This window comes from Cucurbita maxima, unplaced genomic scaffold (assembly GCF_002738345.1).
Source record: "Cucurbita maxima cultivar Rimu unplaced genomic scaffold, Cmax_1.0 Cma_Scf00008, whole genome shotgun sequence".
Lineage (NCBI taxonomy): Eukaryota > Viridiplantae > Streptophyta > Magnoliopsida > Cucurbitales > Cucurbitaceae > Cucurbita > Cucurbita maxima.
The window spans coordinates 3,692,377-3,711,305 of NW_019272024.1; the positions used below are offsets into that span (position 1 = coordinate 3,692,377).

Here is an 18,929-nt window from a genome sequence, read left to right on the forward strand (position 1 = left end):
CCCCCCCCCCCCCCCCCCCCCCCCCAAAAAAAAAAAAAAAAAAAAAAAAGAGTAGGTCGAGAGATTTTCTTCTGCTATTGTTTAAAAATTATAACGTTCATTATTTAATTTGCAGGATTTTTACTCTATCCTTGGAGTGTCCAAAAATGCCAGTAAATCTGATATTAAAAGTGGTATCTAACTTTTCCTTAGAATCTATTGAACTTTTTGGTTTTTGTGTTGCTATTTTGCATGTCTTGAACATCTACCCCCCTCCCACAGTCGGGGGGTGGGGGGTGGGAAGGTTTCTCTCTCTTTCTTGTTTTATGCAAATTTAAGGCAGCAATACGTTGAATCTAATTGTAGCAACAAGTTATTAACTCACAAATGGTTGCGATAAACTGTATTTTTTCTTCAGGATTTGAGTTTTCTTTTAGTCATTACAAGTACTGTTCGTGATCTCTCCTGCATTTAGGACTTAAGCAAGGCAAATTAACTCATCAAATAATAAATATTCAGATTAATAAGTTTGAAGACCTTTCAAGATCTTTCACTGTTTATCTATGACCACTAATTTCTTTGACCAGTTTTATAATAGTTGATTCTGTCAAGTCCTTATTGGATCAGGTGGCATTATCCTGTCAACATGCCATGGCCTTTGTTCATGTTCCGTTGAATTTCTTTATTTCTTTATTTTTTTAAATGCCCCATTTTCTATGCTTTCATTATTATTGGGCTGTATTTCACTGCTTGTTGATGGCTATTATCTTTAATGCATAATGAAATATCGTTTATTCTATTATGTTTCTTTCAGTGTTCTAATAGGAATAGGAATTTGAGGAGCACATTGGTAGAGATATGGTTAGGGACTCGTGCTAACGAACTTTCCTCACTTTCCAGCTAATTACTAATATGGATCTGATAAACACCCCCATCATAAATCTGACGTCATATATTTGGGGAAAATGGCTATCTGATTCTGCTTTTGCTTAATGAATATACATGATACATGTTGTCTCACATTGAATAAAGCCTTGTGTGCATTTGTATTTTGTGACTGAGAAACGAAAAGTCCGTGAAAGGATAACGTCCAAAGAAAGCACCCACATTTTTTTTTATACGGAGAATGAGTGCCACCTATTAGAAAGATTAGTTAATATATTCAAACTGTGAAAGAGATATAGTGGTGCTTATGCCCGGTAGAATCAATTAGGTGATTATGTTCTTGGAGGAGGAACAAGTATGCCAATTCAAGACATGAATCTGAGGAAGGGATTTCTTCTGATGTATATTTGATTTGTTACTTTTTTCATCTAACTTAATACTGACTCCTAGATATGTCTCATCCATTACATATTACCTTATCCCTCATGATATGATATTTTGCACTCTTCAGCTTACCGGAAACTGGCTAGGAGTTACCATCCGGATGTGAACAAGTAAGTTAAATAACTTCCTTTTAGGGATGAAAAAACTAGGCAGTGGTACAGATTATAACAGACATGACAGGGTCCCACTTTAACCTTGTTTTTCCGATCTTAGTTTTAGTCATTCTTTATTTTCCTATTCAGCGGTAGTTCAGTTGAATAATATGTATTTTTTAACTCGTTGTTTTATGTTCAATCAGAGATCCTGGGGCTGAACAAAAGTTCAAGGAAATTAGTAATGCTTATGAAGTAAGAAGAGTCTTGTAGCTCATGTTTGTGTTTAGATTTGACAGTTTGGAGTATGACCCATGGCATCTAATATCCCTGGAATTCACCTTTTTCAGGTCTTGTCTGACGATGAGAAACGCTCACTCTATGATAAATATGGAGAGGCTGGCCTTAAAGGTGCTGGTATGGGCATGGGGGTAAGTAATTCTCTGATAGAAATATGAAAAATATAGTTATGAAGTTTCTTTGCCTGACTTGTGTTCGTCTGCACTTCTTCAGGATTTCAGTAATCCTTTTGATCTCTTTGAGTCTCTATTTGAGGGCATGGGTGGCATGGGCGGTATGGGAGGTATGGGCATGGGAGGCAGAGGTTCAAGGAGTAGAGCAGTTGATGGACAAGATGAGTATTACAATCTCGTGTTGGACTTCAAGGAGGCTGTTTTTGGTGTCGAAAAGGAGATTGAGATTAGCAGACTGGAGAGCTGTGGGACTTGTGAAGGATCTGGTGCTAAACCTGGAACCCAACCAACTAGATGTAGCACATGTGGTGGTCAAGGCCAGGTCGTCTCATCAGCCAGGACTCCTTTAGGTGTCTTCCAGCAGGTCATGACTTGCTCTTCATGTGGCGGATCTGGGGAAATATCCACACCTTGCAACACATGTTCTGGGGATGGGCGAGTACGGAGAACAAAGCGGATAAGTTTAAAAGTTCCAGCAGGCGTTGATGGTGGTAGTCGTCTAAGAGTTCGAAATGAAGGGAATGCAGGAAGAAGAGGAGGATCTCCTGGGGATCTTTTTGTTATTATCGACGTTACACCTGACCCTGTCCTAAGACGTGACGATACCAATATCTTGTACACTTGCAAAGTGTCCTACATCGATGCCATCTTGGGCACTACCATCAAGGTTCCAACTGTAGATGGCATGGTTGATTTGAAAATTCCTGCCGGGACACAGCCAAATACAACACTTGTGATGTCAAAGAAAGGAGTTCCTCTTCTGAACAAAAGGAACATGAGGGGGGATCAGTTAGTTCGCGTACAGGTCGAAATTCCGAAAAAGTTGAGCAGCAACGAGAGGAAGTTGATCGAGGAACTCTCGGAGTTGAGCAAAGGCAAAGCTGTGAGCAGTAGAAGATAATAGCGGTTGCATTGAATTAAAGGCAGATCAGAAAAGGAATTGGAAGGATTGATACATGTAGGTTGTAGCGTAGTAGGTAATTCAATATTATTAGTACAATTTTGTCAACAATATTATGAATGATATGATAGGAAGAAATGTAACTCAAAGATGAACACTCTTTGATCGACAATATTTCAGTACAGACATATATTCTGGACCTGGTGGGATTGGTTTTACTTAAATAACCCTCTTATTCTTCTTCCCAATCTGACTGCAGATTTAAAAAATGCACTTTTTGGGGAGCTTTCATTTCTTTACCATAGGATTCATGTTTTTTATATATATTCACTTACTTGGTAAATAAACCCGAGGCTCTATGGAAGTCAGTTAGAATAGGAGTAGAGAAAATACCTCAAACCAATGTTCGAGTACAAGGTACTGAACGTCGAGACATTGATGGTGAGTTTTAAACAGTGAAGAAGGCACTCCCTTCTCGTGCCAAAGATAGTATTCCATACATATTTATATATTTACTTAAAATATCTTATAATACTAAAATTTAAATTTTTAGAAATTGGGTTCAACAATTTATTATTATTATTTTGTTATGAAATATTATAGAATTTATTATAATGTTTTGAATTTTTAATAGAAATTATATGAAAAATGTAATTAAATATTACAAAAAGTTCTTCGAAATTAATATTTTGTTTCTAAAATTATATAAAAAGAAGGAGAAATTAAATTCCACATGTGAATTTCCTATTAAATGAGAAAATTTTCAAAATTAAAGGAGAAATTTCTGTAAATGAAAATGGAAATAGGAGGGTAGGTGGGATCACGGAGGTTCGACTCCAACCCAACGTGAACTTCCTCTGTCTTTTAAAAGGAAATTAAAAGAGAAAAAGAAAAAAAAAAAAAAACTTTAATGGGCTTCTGAGTGGGCTTAGTGTAGCATCAACCGCGGTCCAGCCCGATTCTTGGCAACGCTTTCGTTTTCATCTCCCAGAGCTTCGCATCTTGCAGGGTTCCGTTTCAATCCTTCTCCGCCTGCTGTTCATAGACGCTCTTGGGAGAAACTGCGCCAAGCGAAGAAAGCAAAGCCGAGAACATGGGAAGCAGACTCGGGAGAAGAGTTGTTCACTTCGCTAATCTTCCAATCAAGCTTCTTATGCCAACCTCCTTCACCAACATCACTGAAATTGCTCTCAAAACCATTCCTTCTGCTTCCAAAATCGAAATCAAGCGCGTCCTTGAGAGCCTATACGGCTTTGAGGTCGATAAAGTTCGTACTCTCAACATGGACGGGAAGAAAAAGAAGCGCGGAGGACTTTTGATCGCAAAGCCTGATTACAAGAAGGCTTATGTTACTCTCAGGAATTCCTTATCAATCTCTCCGGACGTGTATCCGATCCGTATTATAGAGGAGGACAAGAGGAATATGAATAAACAGTCTAAGTCCAGCATTGTTGAGGAGGGCGAGGCCAAGAGGCATTGGCTACATGAGAAGGAGCCTGTTGGATTCAAAGCTTACAAGGGTTTTTCTGATAGAAGCCGCCGACGAACTGGCAGTGCTGAAACTGTTGAACCATCGACTAAGTTTCCTTGGAGTAGCATGAGGTCTGGTAGGTAGTGTGAAGAAACGTATCCCAGTTGCTTCTTAATTGTGATCTGTTTTGGATTTTCTTCTTCTTCTAAACGATAATAGTGTAATAGGTTGATGAGCTTAATGATAAATGTTTGATTTTCTAATTATGAAATGAACTTGTTGGCCCTCTTATGGGATGTTTTGCAGGAGGAAGTTCTGTTCTGTTGCTTGAATCAATAAATACATTAGAGTTGCATTTGTATTATTCCCACGTATTCTGTGGATTCTAGTTAGATAATTCCTGAATGTGTTGTGGGTTCATCATCAAATATTCGGTAGCAATAATGTGGTTATAATGACTTGACAAATGCCATTACATGCTGTATGAAAAAGCTCATTACGTAAAACTATTTTTTCTGTAGTCTTTGTAGCTATTGGAAAGAAAAAGATACAAAAAATCCATATTTTATATTGTTCTTGTTCTTGTTCTTGGTGAAAGATGTTCTTATGGAAAAGATAGGATATATTGTCTGCATTCTGCTAGGTAAACAATATAAAAGACCTGGAGTTGTATCTCTATACACCCACAAGACAATCATGCACAAGTGAAGTAGAATAGCAACTTCTTTGAACCATTTATCATTTTGAGGAATCTGATCTTCAGGTCAGTGATAATCTTTGTCTTAAGCTCATTCGAGAACTAGTCTGGCTAGATCTCCGATGGGCAGGTTCATCTCCATCAACTCTTGTGTGGAAGGAATTCTTTATCTTCTTCCAACCCAATCCCCAACCTGTTACATTTTTCTGTTTGTTCAATTTTTCATACTCTTGTTGCAGCTCTGAGTAGTCACTTTGCAGCTCTGCCATCTGTGCCTTCACGCTCTCGAGTTCTGCCTTGAGGTTTTTAATCTCTCTGTCCATTGATAAGTGGTTTCCATCTTGATCTGAGTTATCACTATTAGGTGCTTTCTCCTTTTCTTTCATCGCTGACCTCATCTTCACTTGCTCTGAGAAAAGAACCTGCATATTCACTCAACCATTGTGATCACCACTTTGAACTCTAAACTATTGACCCACTACTTATTCAAAGTAGAAAAAGATGTAGACATCTAATATTATAGTCTTCTTATATGTCTAATTACTTCCCTGTTCTGACTGCCTACTATATAAGCAGTGAATACATTCTTCCTTATGCCAATTGTATTAGTATTACTACAATGGAACATAAATGGGTCTTTTCCACTAGGGCTATGAAAGGGAGAATGCATGGAAGGATTATTGTTATTAATATATGAGTAGGAAATAGGACTCAGGGAAGATGCTTCTACAATTTGCTTTTTGTTGATGATCTTAATTTAACCTTGTTTGAGATATGTTATGCAGTATATTGTATTTGTGACAAACCTTATCTCTTTGTCGGGAGATAAGGGCAATTGGTTTTAGTAAGCCATATTCCTTTTTGTCTACACCCTTCGAGAGCCTATGGGCAGCCTTTATGTTCTGATGCTTCTATCTGCTCTGATTCTTCTATCTTTGCTTGTTGTTTTAATTATATTCTACAGTGTAAATATGTTGCTGGGATTTTAAACTAGATTACTCTAAGTTATAGGGCTTATATAATGTCACCTGAACAATAGTTCTTAGAGGCAGTCGATCATTTTGTGCAGCATGCACACAAGCGTCAAGCGACAGTTTCTCACAGTTCATGATTTTGCATAGCTTTCTCCAATCGTGCTCAAATAGTAAAGGATGAGTCTGTAGAGAAGAAAAGTCTGTAAGTCTCTAAAGCGATTTTTTTTTTCTTTCGTTCCAAGCGTGTATAATTTGCAGCAAATGAGAAAATTATTAAAAACAAGACAATCAATATGCAACCTTGATGTAGGTGTCAATGGCTCTGTATAATCCATCATGACAATGCCTTGCATTTTCTGATAGTGAGTTGGCTAAAGTTTGAAACTTAGTGATGGAGAGATTTGGATCACTTGCAAGTTCAGCTAGGTAATTGTCTATGAGCTTACACACATTAGAGTTCCCAATTCTATGTTGCTGCTGTTGTTGTTCAAACAGTGAGTAATATTCTAGGAGCCTTTGCACTACTTCTATGTCATGCATAGTGCGTTCTTGGGAACTGAGGAGCAAGTCATTGATGAAAATCAAAGAATATGACTGTTAGTGAATTCGATAAGCGTTGGAGACTTCTAATCGGTACGTATTGAGCTTCTAAGAACAATACTTACTTTGGCAAGTTTCCTTGGTCATAACTTGTACAACTAGGTATTAAAATATCAATCACATTGGCATCCTCCAACACCATTCCTATTCTTTTCTCTAGTTCTGAAACCAAAGCTGCTGATGTAGAATGCACCCTTGCCATCTTTAGCATCTGCAACAAGAACTTGCAAGAAACTGCTTCTCTTTGAGGAGGAAGTATGCTTAATAGGCTTTCAATAATGGATTTATGTTCTTTGTTGTATCCAATTCCAAGTTCATCTTTCCTACAACTCGAAGTACTTGCTTGCATGTCACTTTTGTCCTGTGTATATTCTCCAAGTCCTGTTTCCATTTCAATGCCTGGCAACCACTTCCTTGCATACTGCTCTATGCTTTGACCTACAATCTCTGGCTTTATACCTTTGGTTCTTATTGCAGTTATAATTCTTGTGTAATAGTCTATGCGAAGTGTGGTTAAATCATTTAGCCACCACGCATCTTCACTGACTGTATCTCCTACTATGTTCTCTCTAGAGAGTTTCCGAGCTATCGAGTCACAGCATCGTCTCACAATTTGAAGATTTTCAGCCCATGGAGAAAGTCTCTGACAAGTTTTGAGAACAGCCAGTGACTCTTTCCATGATAAAAGGACTGCAAATGTGAGGAAGGACTCCGTCTTGGATATGAGGTTTCCATCTTCATATTCCTCTGTCATCTCCAAAAACTCTGATGCACATCTTAATGGGGCTACATTGCCCGAGTTCAGGTCTACTGGGAAACCGTAGCAGTATTTGAGAACCATTTCGAATGTTTCCGATCCACCGGGGAAGTTTTCGAGCTTTAGGTCATATCCCTGGGTTGAGATCGAAGATTGAAGTTCCATTCGGACTATGTAGCCACATTTTGAGATCAATGTATTCTGTTTCAAGAAAGGTTGAGGTGAGAAGCTTATCTCTTACATTTTAGTTTATCATTGAGCAACTAGAATGATCTTATACACCGAAATTTTAGTCGGATAGAAATTGAGAAATAGAAACGATTGAGATCTTAGTTAGCCTTTTTGTTCATTCTTGATTCTTTAGGAAGAATGGCTTCAAGAACTCTTTTTACTGCATTCATGTTTAATATCATATGAAGCTGAGTTGTAGCTTATTTGCATATAGTTAGTTAGTTACCTTGTGAACATTGAAGGTGATCTCTTGAACTTGAATTCTCAAATCTGTTGGGATCTTAGTGGTGATAAACCTGCAAAGGGAAGACCAGAGATTGTATTCAAAACACTAAATTCATAATTCTAGATTCTAAGATGAACTCAAGGTTCTACCATGCGTCATTTTTGTTGTTGATGCAATCAGCTTCAGTGATGAGTTTATTCGGAATCACGATCCTCTTGTCGTGAACCTGCTCCGCTCCTTCCCAATTGCTCTCGGTATCTGACATTCTAGTAAGAGACTCCGTGTTCATGTCTCTCACTGATGAGTTTGTTTGGAATCACGATCCTCTGGTCATGAATTTGCTCGACTCCTTCCGAATCTCTCTCGGTATTTGGCATTCCAGTAAGAGACTTCACGTTCCTCCGTCTCTCACTAATGAGTTTGTTAGGAATCACGATCCTCTAGTCGTGAACTTGCTCGGCTCCTTCCGAATCGCTCTCGGTATTTGGCATTGCAGTAAGAGACTTCATGTTTCTCTGTCTCTCACAGATGAGTTTATTCGAAATCACGATCTTCTGGTCGGGCGTCTCTCACTCATGTATCTCATATCATGATCTCTCTTATGGATTTGATCTGGTTTCAAAGGGGATCAGTGCAAGGGGGAAATAAATGCAACAGAAGCAAGTATATGTGGCTGTGATGGAAGGCATCCACTAAAGAGGGTCCATGGAAATGCTCATCCATTTCTTGTTTCAATATCAGAGACAGTGGTGGGAGATTGATATTGTGCCTCATTTATGAGGGAGATGAAGAATGTTGGGTATCATATCACCACATTTTCTTCCATCTTCCTCTACCATAACTCAACCAGTGGATATGTGTGGATTAGTTGTTAATGTACAATGTTTATTAGGAAAATGCCACCTTGTTGACTCAGCCTTTTGTTAGTCCTTTTCAAAATTTACAAAAATAGCTCCACACTGATCTATTCAAAAAAGAATTCTTGTTTTAGATACACGTCTTTGAACTTCTAATTCAAAATTTTTAAAAGCTTCTATTAGGTATCGGAGTTTTCAGCTTTTTTATTTATGAACAACATTTTATAATTTTGCATTTAATAAATTATTGACATTCATAAAGTTTTTGAAATTTACATGAAGGATTTGAAGTTCTTTGCCAAGGAGGGGATCATCCCATTGCCAAAACACATTCACTAATCACACACTACTGTGTTCAGTTCCTACGGGAGCCATGAAGTGGAAGAACATTTATGTACAAATAAGATGATCTATAAGAACATCAAATTTAAAAACAAACTATTTTAATAGATTTGTAGAAAGGCAAAGGAGAAGGACCATACAAGACTACATAGCAACAGATCCATCCCCACCCTGCTGCCTAACTCTCAGAGTCAAATATATCAATATCAAGGTTCCCAAGCTTGACCTGCAAATGGCAAAATCATCTGATATAAAAGATTTCTTTTTTTGATGAACAATCAAGTTAGCTACAGGTTGCTTCTTTTTATTTATTTAAAACTTGGAGTAGCATTATTTAGATAGATTGGATCTTGATTCTCTACAAGGATGGTATAGTTTATATCAAAAAAGCATTTTTTTTCCCCTTAAAAGGGAAACTGAAAAAGAAAAAGGAAAAAGAAAAAGAAATGAAATGAGAAGGAAAAGGGTAGTGTTCCACAAAGTGCTAAAAAACAATTTTCAGATCTTACAAAAGATTTAAGAACATTTAAAGGTAGTCTAAGTATTTTAAAGCACTTTTTTCTCGAACCTCCTCCACCTATCCTCAATCAATAGCTATGCAGTAAAAGTCACTTGTGTTTTGGACTTTCTAAGATAAATTTTTTTCGTAAATGCTCAAAATTCAACTCAGTAATCGGACTGGGACCAAAATAAAGAAGATTAGGAATCTGGTACTCACAATACCGAGAAAAGAACAACAATCTTTCTTGAATCAAATGAAGCAGAACGTTTATATTTTCTCCACCTGTTGTTTGACGCGTCCTGAGCCTTTTCGATCCCTGATTTTTCTGATGAATAACAAAAGAAATTGAAGTATTGATAAAAGATTATTGAATTTTCCTTGATGATTGAAATTTTCTATACAAGTTGTTTCGTTTTTCAAGCACTAGAAAGCAAATGCGTGCATACCTTTAGACGAGAACTTCAGCAACATTAGTCCATGATCCAACAAATATTGCACAAGTTTCGCCCCCATTTTAAGACTGGACTGTCTCTGCAGTACCTTCTCAATGCGCTGTAAGAGACGTAGAATACAGATCACACACCTTAGTCTTCAAAACTTTTAAAAAAGTAAAATCAAACCCATTAAATTGATTTCAAATGATTAAAAAACATGTCTAGAGTGAATTGAAACATGATAAGAGTGGTTTAAATAATTTACAAATCAATTAGCTATCATTTTAGGATCATGATTTTCATTTTTTTAAAAGGAAAAGCCATCTCTAAAATTTGCGTAAATAGATGAGTTCAGTTACCACTAATGTACTCTCAGTTCTCAAGCTTTCAAAAGTTCCTTCACAGGATTTAGATGTTTTGAGCTTGTCCAGCTTGTCCTTGTCAATATCAATATTTACTATGCACGAGGAACAAGCATCACCAGCATTCACGTGTATGTCAATTACGTTCTGGCAAGTCAAGCGAGTATCTGAAGTTTCCAATGACATCCTAGTTTTTGTTGGATGGGTAACTTCCAGGAAGCTGAGGAAAGCCAAATGTGGATCACACTCTGGACTGTTGTCGAATCCCTCGGTACTTAAAAAGCTAGAGGAATCACGGGCCTGAACAAATAAAGAATATTTGAGAAGAAACTCACGAGATATATAGCATAACTATAAGTGTGAATCATCAACTAAGGTAAATAAATATCTAGAATTCATTTAAAAATGATAACGTTTAGAGAAAAAAAAAAAAAGAAACAAAGAACATAGATATGCATTTCAAGGGCCAATAGGAGAAAGAGAATGACAACCACAAGTAAATAGGATTGTTTTCAAAGCAGTTTATCTTTTTTATTAGATAAAAACAGTTGAAGAGATCTATATATTCATCAAATATAATAAAACAAATTCAATAGAAATAGATTAAACGAGCCATTGAATGGGAGAATAATCTGATTGGGCACTGATGGTTGTGGGTAAAGGACCACAACAAAAGTAAGAGATTGTGCCCTGTAAGGGGATTTGAAGTGAGAGGTGAGTGGGTTGATTTTGCTTTGCGTTTCTAAAGAGGATAGCTTTTTTACAGAAATAATTGCGAAACTAATAAACAATTTAGACCTTAATCAACTATTTTGAAAGCAATCAACATTGCTTTTAAAAAACAAAAGGTAACCAACATGATAAAGTAAGATAATAATTATAGATAATAGTTTGATGAAATTGAAGTTAGCTAATCAGTGATTTGATGTATAATTAACAAACAAAAATTTCAATGAAGTACAATAATCATGTATTTTTCATAACTAACAACTGATATACGCGATCTAAATGCGTCATTTGCTAGTTTTTTTCTCTAAAAATTTTCTTTTCGGCTACTTTCATAAATTTCTTTAATTGCTACACCTGCCCAAGTTATTTTCTTCTTGCACAAAACAATGGCCCCAGACGCCATGTCCAAAAGAAGAAATGGTGAGCTCCATCAAGTTGTTGCCACAAATAGAGAGAGAGAGAGAACACCAAAATATAGTGGAAAAGCAATACACAATAAAAAAGGAACTTACCAAAGAATTTTGGAAGGGGAACGAAGTCTTCTCAAAGAGAATCGGCAAAATTTCTGAAGGGCGAAAACAATTAATTATCAGCATCATGCAACTGGAAATCTAAAACTACGGATTACTTCACTTACAAAGTGTAATTAAGAAAAATACCTAAACTTCAATTACAAAGTGTAATTAAGAAAAATACCTAAAGAACAATGACGCTCCCTCTCGTCAAGTCTAGTAACTTTCGCTAGTTTTTCTTGAACGAGAACTCCATTCGACACAGCTGCAGTCTGAAAGGGAACGAAAAAGGGAAATACATTATCCAAAGCAACGCCAAAAGCAAAATGAGTACACAAGTGATAAAATCATAAAGCTTAAACGAATCTTCAGATTCTCATTTCTTAGCCAACAAAAAAAACTCCAGCACAACAGAAATCTGTAAAAAATGAATGAATAAACCAAATTTGCGAGTCTAAAATTACAGTGTGGAGGAAATCGAGAGGAAGAAGGGCTAATTGAAACTTACTTTTGGTGATTTGATAACAAGCATTGAAAATGTCGACTTAAAACAAATGGAAAGCACCATTACCTGACACTGATTAACAGCCATTGCTGCGAAGCTAGAAGAGATTGAGTCCCCTCGGCTCTAGCCTCGGCCATTAAAAAGCCATCAAATGGACAGAGACAGAGAGAGAAGAGCCATAGATATAGACGTTAGTACGTTGCATCGAAATCGGGAGCGCTTTTTTTTTTTTTTTTTTTTTTTTTTTTTTTTTTTTTTTCTTTCTTCCTTTTATTTTAATAAATTTTATTTTATTTTTTTGTCCCTTCTGATTGGCACGATTTGGCATAGCCCATGCTAGTTATTTTCTGACCATAATGCCCTTTTCGCTTTTTTATTTCTTTTTGTGTTTTTTAATTGCGTCTTATTCAATAATAATTGATTTAAAACGCATAAAAAAAGCTACATAATGGTTAGGTTATATCTCAACTTTTGATTTTATTTATTTATTTATATGAAAAGGCAAGAAAATAAATATTTAAATATTTCAAAATTTTCAAAATGTTTTTGTTTTGAAAAATATATGTATTTGGTATCTATTTCTTATTTTTATATAATTTCGTAAAAACACAAAGCTATCATAATTCGAATTTCAAGAACTCTTAGAAAATTAAAAAAAAAAACATGTGAACGAGAGCAAACATGTTAAAAGAACTCGAGTGAGAAAAAAAAACATGTTAAACAGACTCGTACTAGTTTGTGGAGGATAATTATCACTTTGAGAAGCACTTCAAAACAAGTAAATATTATGATCATGTCGAAAACACAAATACAGTAAATATTAGGACCTACAAAATACTAATTAAGTATATATCAATTTTATTTTAAAATTTTAAATCGTAAAATAAAAGGGTTGTTTTATCATTGTGACACGAAGATATTTTAAAATAAAATCATTAAAGAATTATTTTCAAATATATGAACAAATACATTTCCTTCTGCATTTCCCTCTAAAAATAATATATATAAATAAATTAACCATTCATTCATTTAAAAAAAAAAAAAAACAATAAATTTAAGTAGCAATAATACAACAATAATAATTAATTAAGAGAGAGAGAAAAAGTTTTTTTTTTTTTTAAAAAAAGAAAATTAAGAAAACCAAAATTAGAATTAGAAAATATGAAAGTGGGCCCAAAGGGGTGGGTCCCACGAAGTGCAGAAATCGAGGAAGCTTTTCACGTGGTACGAAATAGGGAGAATCAGGGAATAGAGGAAAAGGATAGGGGTAAAATGGGGAAAATGAAAAACGGAGGGTATTTGTTTGAATTGTGCATGTGAAGGCCAAAGGTCGAAGACTGGTTGTTTTGTGAAGAAATGAAACCACCAAACAAAACAAATGTCTAAATCAAAATAAGCCTTCACGGGTTGCCAAACTGTTTCAGCCGCTACTCACCAAAGTCCTACCCTCTCTCCTAGCCTCACGTTTGTCTTTCCAAACCAAACAAAACCTCCCTTTCTCCCCCGAACAATTATTCGATGAGTTTGTCACTGAATCTCCGTCGTTTTTTACATTGGAATGTTTGAGAAAAAGATCTCAAACTTACATCAAGGAGTAAATAGAGACACATAAAGGCATTCAAGAAGCCACTCGTCGCTTTTTTGGACAAGTTTCTATTAAGGCTAGACCGACCAAACAAAACCTCCCTTTCGTATGTCCATTGTTTTGTTACAATGGAATGAGTGAGAAACGTATCTCAAACTTATGTCGAGGAATAAATAAGGACATAAAAGTCAAAGAGGCATTTAGGAAGCAACTAGCTTCTGGACAACGCTTCTATCAGACCAGGCCAACCACTACATAAATAAAGAGATCCATATACCAATTATGAGCGATGGTGAAGCCGTCAAAGGCACGGGCAAGATCAAAGAGCTTAGTGGGAACACTCGAGAAAAGAGCATATCAGGGGTTAGTGCGCCCTTTGTCCCATCGTACTAATAATACCCTTGTAGTTGAGATCATTCCTTTCCCCGGCTCGTAATAGATCGTTAAGTTTGGCTCCGTGGTATAACCTTGAAATCATTTGGCTGCCATGCAAAGAGAAACATCCCTTTCTCCTACAACTCTGAAAAAATCATGAACTATAAGTTGGATGGCCTCTTGACTTTGAGCTTTTCCTGAAGTAATTGTGAAGCATCGTTACATAAATAAATAGAGAGTAGAAACTAGCACGACAACAAACCAGCATAATCCGAGTAACAGCCAGACCGTAACATTTCGATGGTACCTTCTTACAACTTGCCAATTCACTCGACCGATGGCAGTTCGGACCCTACGTGAACAGTCAAATCCGTCAGCGTTTTATAAGGTTTCATAAGTAACTGGTAACAAAAAAACCATTGTTCCTTGTAAAGCTACTCCAATACCCTTGAGTTTAAACTATCACGACATCACGAGACTAATTAATGTAACGGCGTTTGTTATCTTTGTTATAAATCATGGAGAGTCGTTGCCACCACCCCCACCCCCCCTCTAAAAATGAACCTTCGAGCTTTACCTAGCATGTTCGGTCCCATGAAGGACACAGTCACTACCCAGAACTCCTAAACTTATAGGTTTCAACACTACCTCCCACCTGACCTGGGGGTGCCCTCCGCCCTCGTTCGTCCCCTCCCACAAAAAAATGCGTCATAACGCTCTCAATTTTCTCGCTCACCCCAAAAGTGTCTTAAAGAAAGACATGAAATAACTTGGGATCTCGCTCAACATCGACTGAATAAGAGTGATTTTTTCCCCTTTAGAGAAGACCTTTTTCTCAAGTAGACAATCATTTGTAAACCTTTTCCACCAAAGAATCCCAAAAGGTCTAACTCTTCAAATTACCACTTAAGGGCAACCCCAAGTAAGAAGAAGTGAGCTGACACACCTCACAACCAAGCTTAACTTGGAGGGCAGCAATTTAAGTCAATATTTGAGCTCTTACCATGGTAATCTTAATGTCAAAATCACTTCAAAAGACGACAAAAACCTATTAGGATTAACAAACGACTTTTCCTAACCCGAATATAAAAGGAAAGTGTCATCTTCAAACTCAAAGGCGAATCGACTCATTGCCCACCTTAAACCCCTCAATCTCCCCCGTCTCCATACATGTTGACATTACACCTTTTCCATGTGTTCCTAATATGTAAGTTCCACAATAACAAGTCCTTACACAATAACTACTCTCAAGCAGCAACCACAAGTAGTCTAAGAAAGTATGATTAATTTGAGCAAACCTTTCGTTAGTTCAAGTGGTCCCTTTAAATAGCAAGGTTATCCCCGACAAGCACAGGCAATGTCCTAGATCTGAAAGGAAATGTCCAAGAAATACTAAGCTTGTTCAGTTTAACCATATAAGTGGATCTACATTATTGGTTTTTATAAATTGTTTTGAAGCAAACGAGAACAAGCTTTGTATTTAATGAAATAAATAGAATAAAAGTAGTCTTCATACCTCTACGTGTGTGCCAATTGCTACAGACTTGTTTCCTCTCTTCGGCCGTAAATAACATTATTTCCTTTTTTCTCAGGAAGTGCAAGCTTCATTGAGAAACATTTTCATGATGTCCTTCATCGAACCGATAGGACTCTCATTCTGTAATGGTCGAGTTGGTGCCATGTTCCAAGTGTACAATCTGGGGGAAAGAAAAGATATGGCAGGACATACCTTTATGATGTAAAGAAAAGATATGACAAACATATCATCTCCTCGCGACATGCTCGACCTGAAGAGAAGGAACTTCAATTTACACTAACGGTGTAGCAACAAATGCAATACCCCGTCTCCATACCATCACATCATCTCTTGAATGATGTTTAAAGCAGAACTAGTAACGTGCGTTGTTCTAGGCTAGATAAGGTTTGAGATTTTTCATCACGTACGGTATAAACATACATATTTTATGCATGAGAATAAGGACAATAGTGATTCTAATCAACAAACAAACTAGAGAGAAAGAAATAGAGAGAGTACTCTACCAAGTAAGCCACAGACAAAGCATTTTCTCAGCTGTCCAACTTCTGATCAACAATGCTAGAAGGCAAACCCAGCGTTTGATAAGTAACATCGTCTGGAATTATTCCATCCGCTCTCATTTCATCGAACAGTTCGTGTGCTTTGTCAATTATTCCAAGTCTAAGAAACCCAGAAATAAGAACAGTGTAAGTTATCACATCCGGTGTAAGATTGGCTCTCTTCATATCATCAACCAAAAACCCGGCAAGATCCAAGCGTCTTAACTTGCAGAATCCATCAATTAAACAAGTGTAAGTAACAACAGTAGGTGAACATCCTTCATTTGACATTTTCTTAAACAAAGCCAACGCCTTCTTCATGTCTCCGGTTCTACTAAATCCAGCGATCATGGACGTGTACAAAATCTGATCCGGATTCATACCTTTTACAATCAATTCCTTAAATAATTTATATGCCCAATATGTTTCATTCCTCTGGCACAACATATTAATAATAATAGTAAACGTGACCGTGTTGGGTGCAACTCCTAGTCTTTGCATTCTTTCAAACAGCATTAATGCTTTCTTCATGTTAGAATGCTTTGCAAAACCATCTATAAGGGTACTATAATGTACAACCCCAGGAAGAATATTCAACTTTAGCATTACAGGGAAAAGCTCCCACACTTTTTCCAGCCTTCCTTCCTCACACAACCTCTTCATGATTATATTGTAGGTGTATGAGTTAGGCATAATACTTAGATCTTCCATATGAATCATAAATTTCAGGGCCTCCTCCAATTTCCCTTCTCTGCAGTACCCGTCAACGATAAAATTGCAAATCATCGTATCGGGCAAACCACAATATTTTAGCATGAAATTGAAAAGTCCTATCGCTTTATCAAAATGTCCCATCTTACAAAACCAACGAATCATCCCACCAAAATCGAAATCATCAGGACATAAATGATTGTCTACCATCTCATCCAAGAGTTTGTAAGCATTATCCATATTACCATGAGAACAAAATCCTCTAATCAAGATGTCATAAACAATGAAATCATATTTGTAACCAAGCTTCTGAAGTCTACGAAAAATATCTAGGGAAACATCCATCAATCCGCTCTTACAAAAACCATAAATCACAGATGAATAGCTGACTAAGGATGGTTTTAATCGAAAAATCTCCATTTCCTCAATCAGATTTAGACCTTTCTCAATTTCCCCTTTTTTGCAGAACCCATCAACTAAAATACTATAACTGTATGCATCTGGTAGTATTCCATAACCCCTCATTTCCTCCAAAACCTTCAGAGCTTCCTCTATCTTACCCTCTAAACAAAATTTATAAAGAATCGGATTGTAACAATAAGCATTAAGAGGTTGGTTTTTGAGTCTCAGACTTTGAATGAAGAACAAAGCAGACTGAACAGAAACTACTTTACAAAGTGCACGGATGTAAATGCTGTATGTTACAACAGTGGGTGTCTCACCACTCATCATTAATTCCTCAAGAAAAAGGGTTGCTTGTTCAATGTTGATATCACGCCCATTTAGTCCTTGGCAATAGAAGTTCATCATAATTGTGTAGGTATACACATTAGGATTTGGGCCAGAAGTCTTCAAATCCTCAAACAAACATCTAACAAAATCTTCTTTGTTTGCTTCAGCCAAACACTTGAGCAAAAAATTGCACGACGAAATCTCTGGCTCAATCCCCATTTTTTTAGCTTGAATAAACACATCCACAGCATTCTCAACCATTGAATTACCAGAGAAAACCTTTATAAGCATGTCAAACACAATTATTAACTTCCCCACATCATAATTAGAATCCATAAGAAATGGGAGCAATGCAAATAAATCCTGCTCAGCCTTCCTAGTGTGGCAAACAATATCTCTAAGAAGAGAGTAAACTTCCCTCCGCATACCCGCCAGTGAAAATACATGAACCATAATTCTAAATGCATATAGAGAGTTAAAATACCCATAATATTTCACGGCTGTCGAGAATCTTACCTGCCTCGCCACCGTCCAGTTCAAAGATTTTAGAACACGAACAACTAAAGGAAAGAGCTGCCCCTTCCTCCAAACAACTGAACAGTTTCTTGTGGCGTTAGCTTCATGAAAAGCTTTAATATGAGCTGCTGGACTTTCATCAAACACTTGGTCTTCAACCAACAACACCGACAAGGAAGAATAGCACGCTCTTCTCAAGAGATGGTAGTGAAGAACTCGATTATGGAGGAAAAACAACTCAGATGAACATACTTTCGAACATGGGCAAAAACCCATGAATGAATAAGATGACCTTGATTAAAATTTGGTTTCGGAGGCTAATTCCCAACTCTCTGGAGGTCTGAAAATTAAGCAATGAGACAGAAATGGATAATTTCGAAGTAGAAAAAGGTTTATCTACCTTAGCTACGAAGTGAAAGACTAGGCGCTGCAGGGGTTGAGGGATTGTGCAGAGAAAATACCCATCTCCGGTAGTCGGCTATCAGAGAGGTCCTTGTCTCACAAACCGGGCGGCGGTGGTTTTAGCACACCCAAAATCATGAACCAAAAACACCCATTGTAAATCGAACTATACGTAAATTCAATTTTTTTTATGAACCAGAACCAGAACCAGAACACACCCCACTGGTTCTAAAAAGATTTAGGGTTATTTTTAATTTTATTGGATTTTTTTATCGTTAAATTAATAAAATATATTTATAATATTTAAAGGTTCTATAGTACCCTTGAATTTCCAAAAAAAAATACTGATTTTGGAAGAAAAACATTAGTATTTATATAAATATTCTTAAAAATAAAAAATTTTAATTAATACAAAAATTAATTAATACTTTTTTTTATTTTTTTAAATAGTATTTATATAAATATTTTAAAAATTAAAAAGTTTAATTAATATTTTTTTACTTAAAAAAAAAAAAAAAAAAAAAAAAAAAAAAAAAAAAAAAAAAAAAAAAAAAAAAAA

General features: G+C 36.3%; 5 protein-coding genes across 13 annotated transcripts in view; 2 read left to right on the top strand and 3 right to left on the bottom strand.

Annotated features, from left to right (window-relative positions):
- The window catches only part of LOC111482922 (chaperone protein dnaJ A6, chloroplastic), a 5,657-nt gene extending 2,635 nt beyond the window's left edge, over window positions 1–3,022 (top strand). For both annotated transcript variants that reach the window (XM_023128967.1, XM_023128966.1), the window contains exons 4-8: window positions 116–173; window positions 1,376–1,418; window positions 1,607–1,655; window positions 1,751–1,831; window positions 1,914–3,022. In XM_023128967.1, the coding sequence (XP_022984735.1) occupies window positions 116–173; window positions 1,376–1,418; window positions 1,607–1,655; window positions 1,751–1,831; window positions 1,914–2,774 (1,092 nt within the window). In that variant the 3' untranslated portion in view covers window positions 2,775–3,022. The remainder of the gene's footprint in view (window positions 1–115; window positions 174–1,375; window positions 1,419–1,606; window positions 1,656–1,750; window positions 1,832–1,913) is intronic.
- Window positions 3,023–3,782: 760 nt separating this feature from the next.
- Window positions 3,783–4,609, top strand: LOC111483116. Its single transcript, XM_023129257.1, has one exon. It carries the CDS (start codon window positions 3,868–3,870, stop codon window positions 4,387–4,389), a length of 522 nt encoding a protein of 173 aa, XP_022985025.1. The 5' UTR covers window positions 3,783–3,867; the 3' UTR covers window positions 4,390–4,609.
- A 184-nt stretch (window positions 4,610–4,793) lies between these two features.
- LOC111483115 (BTB/POZ domain-containing protein DOT3-like) lies at window positions 4,794–8,596 on the bottom strand. Its single transcript, XM_023129256.1, has 6 exons — window positions 7,880–8,596; window positions 7,731–7,800; window positions 6,582–7,474; window positions 6,217–6,472; window positions 5,971–6,099; window positions 4,794–5,364 (listed from the first exon to the last, which is right to left on the bottom strand). Exons 1-6 carry the CDS (start codon window positions 8,017–8,019, stop codon window positions 5,005–5,007), a joined length of 1,848 nt encoding a protein of 615 aa, XP_022985024.1. The 5' UTR covers window positions 8,020–8,596; the 3' UTR covers window positions 4,794–5,004.
- A 266-nt stretch (window positions 8,597–8,862) lies between these two features.
- On the bottom strand, window positions 8,863–12,144 carry LOC111483162. Its single transcript, XM_023129316.1, has 7 exons — window positions 12,040–12,144; window positions 11,653–11,740; window positions 11,469–11,521; window positions 10,225–10,527; window positions 9,878–9,983; window positions 9,648–9,756; window positions 8,863–9,155 (listed from the first exon to the last, which is right to left on the bottom strand). The coding sequence occupies exons 1-7, from the start codon at window positions 12,058–12,060 to the stop codon at window positions 9,074–9,076; spliced, it is 762 nt and encodes a 253-aa protein (XP_022985084.1). The 5' UTR covers window positions 12,061–12,144; the 3' UTR covers window positions 8,863–9,073.
- A 1,432-nt stretch (window positions 12,145–13,576) lies between these two features.
- On the bottom strand, window positions 13,577–18,583 carry LOC111482998 (pentatricopeptide repeat-containing protein At1g63080, mitochondrial-like). Of its 8 annotated transcripts, none has more exons than XM_023129070.1 (4): window positions 15,974–18,583; window positions 15,450–15,630; window positions 15,232–15,301; window positions 13,577–14,285 (listed from the first exon to the last, which is right to left on the bottom strand). In XM_023129070.1, exon 1 carries the CDS (start codon window positions 18,242–18,244, stop codon window positions 16,001–16,003), a length of 2,244 nt encoding a protein of 747 aa, XP_022984838.1. In that variant the 5' UTR covers window positions 18,245–18,583; the 3' UTR covers window positions 13,577–14,285; window positions 15,232–15,301; window positions 15,450–15,630; window positions 15,974–16,000. The 8 variants fall into 8 exon arrangements, with proteins under 8 accessions (XP_022984838.1, XP_022984836.1, XP_022984833.1 ...); XM_023129068.1 differs by having other exon boundaries at window positions 15,450–15,720; XM_023129065.1 differs by having other exon boundaries at window positions 15,450–15,799.
- Between the last annotated feature and the right edge of the window lie 346 nt (window positions 18,584–18,929).

Bases quoted from the DNA above. Each gene is read 5' to 3' on its own strand.
- LOC111483116 (XM_023129257.1), top strand. From the start codon at position 3,868: ATGGGAAGCAGACTCGGGAGAAGAGTTGTTCACTTCGCTAATCTTCCA.
- LOC111483115 (XM_023129256.1), bottom strand. From the start codon at position 8,019: ATGAACACGGAGTCTCTTACTAGAATGTCAGATACCGAGAGCAATTGG. The intron at 7,801-7,879 runs GTAGAACCTTGA...TTCCCTTTGCAG, and splicing joins AACAACAAAAATGACGCATG to GTTTATCACCACTAAGATCC. The intron at 7,475-7,730 runs GTAACTAACTAA...TTCTTGAAACAG, and splicing joins TCACCTTCAATGTTCACAAG to AATACATTGATCTCAAAATG.
- LOC111483162 (XM_023129316.1), bottom strand. From the start codon at position 12,060: ATGGCTGTTAATCAGTGTCAG. The intron at 11,522-11,652 runs GTATTTTTCTTA...TTCGCCCTTCAG, and splicing joins GGAGCGTCATTGTTCTTTAG to AAATTTTGCCGATTCTCTTT. The intron at 9,984-10,224 runs GTAACTGAACTC...CGTCTCTTACAG, and splicing joins GAACTGAGAGTACATTAGTG to CGCATTGAGAAGGTACTGCA.
- LOC111482998 (XM_023129070.1), bottom strand. From the start codon at position 18,244: ATGGGTTTTTGCCCATGTTCGAAAGTATGTTCATCTGAGTTGTTTTTC.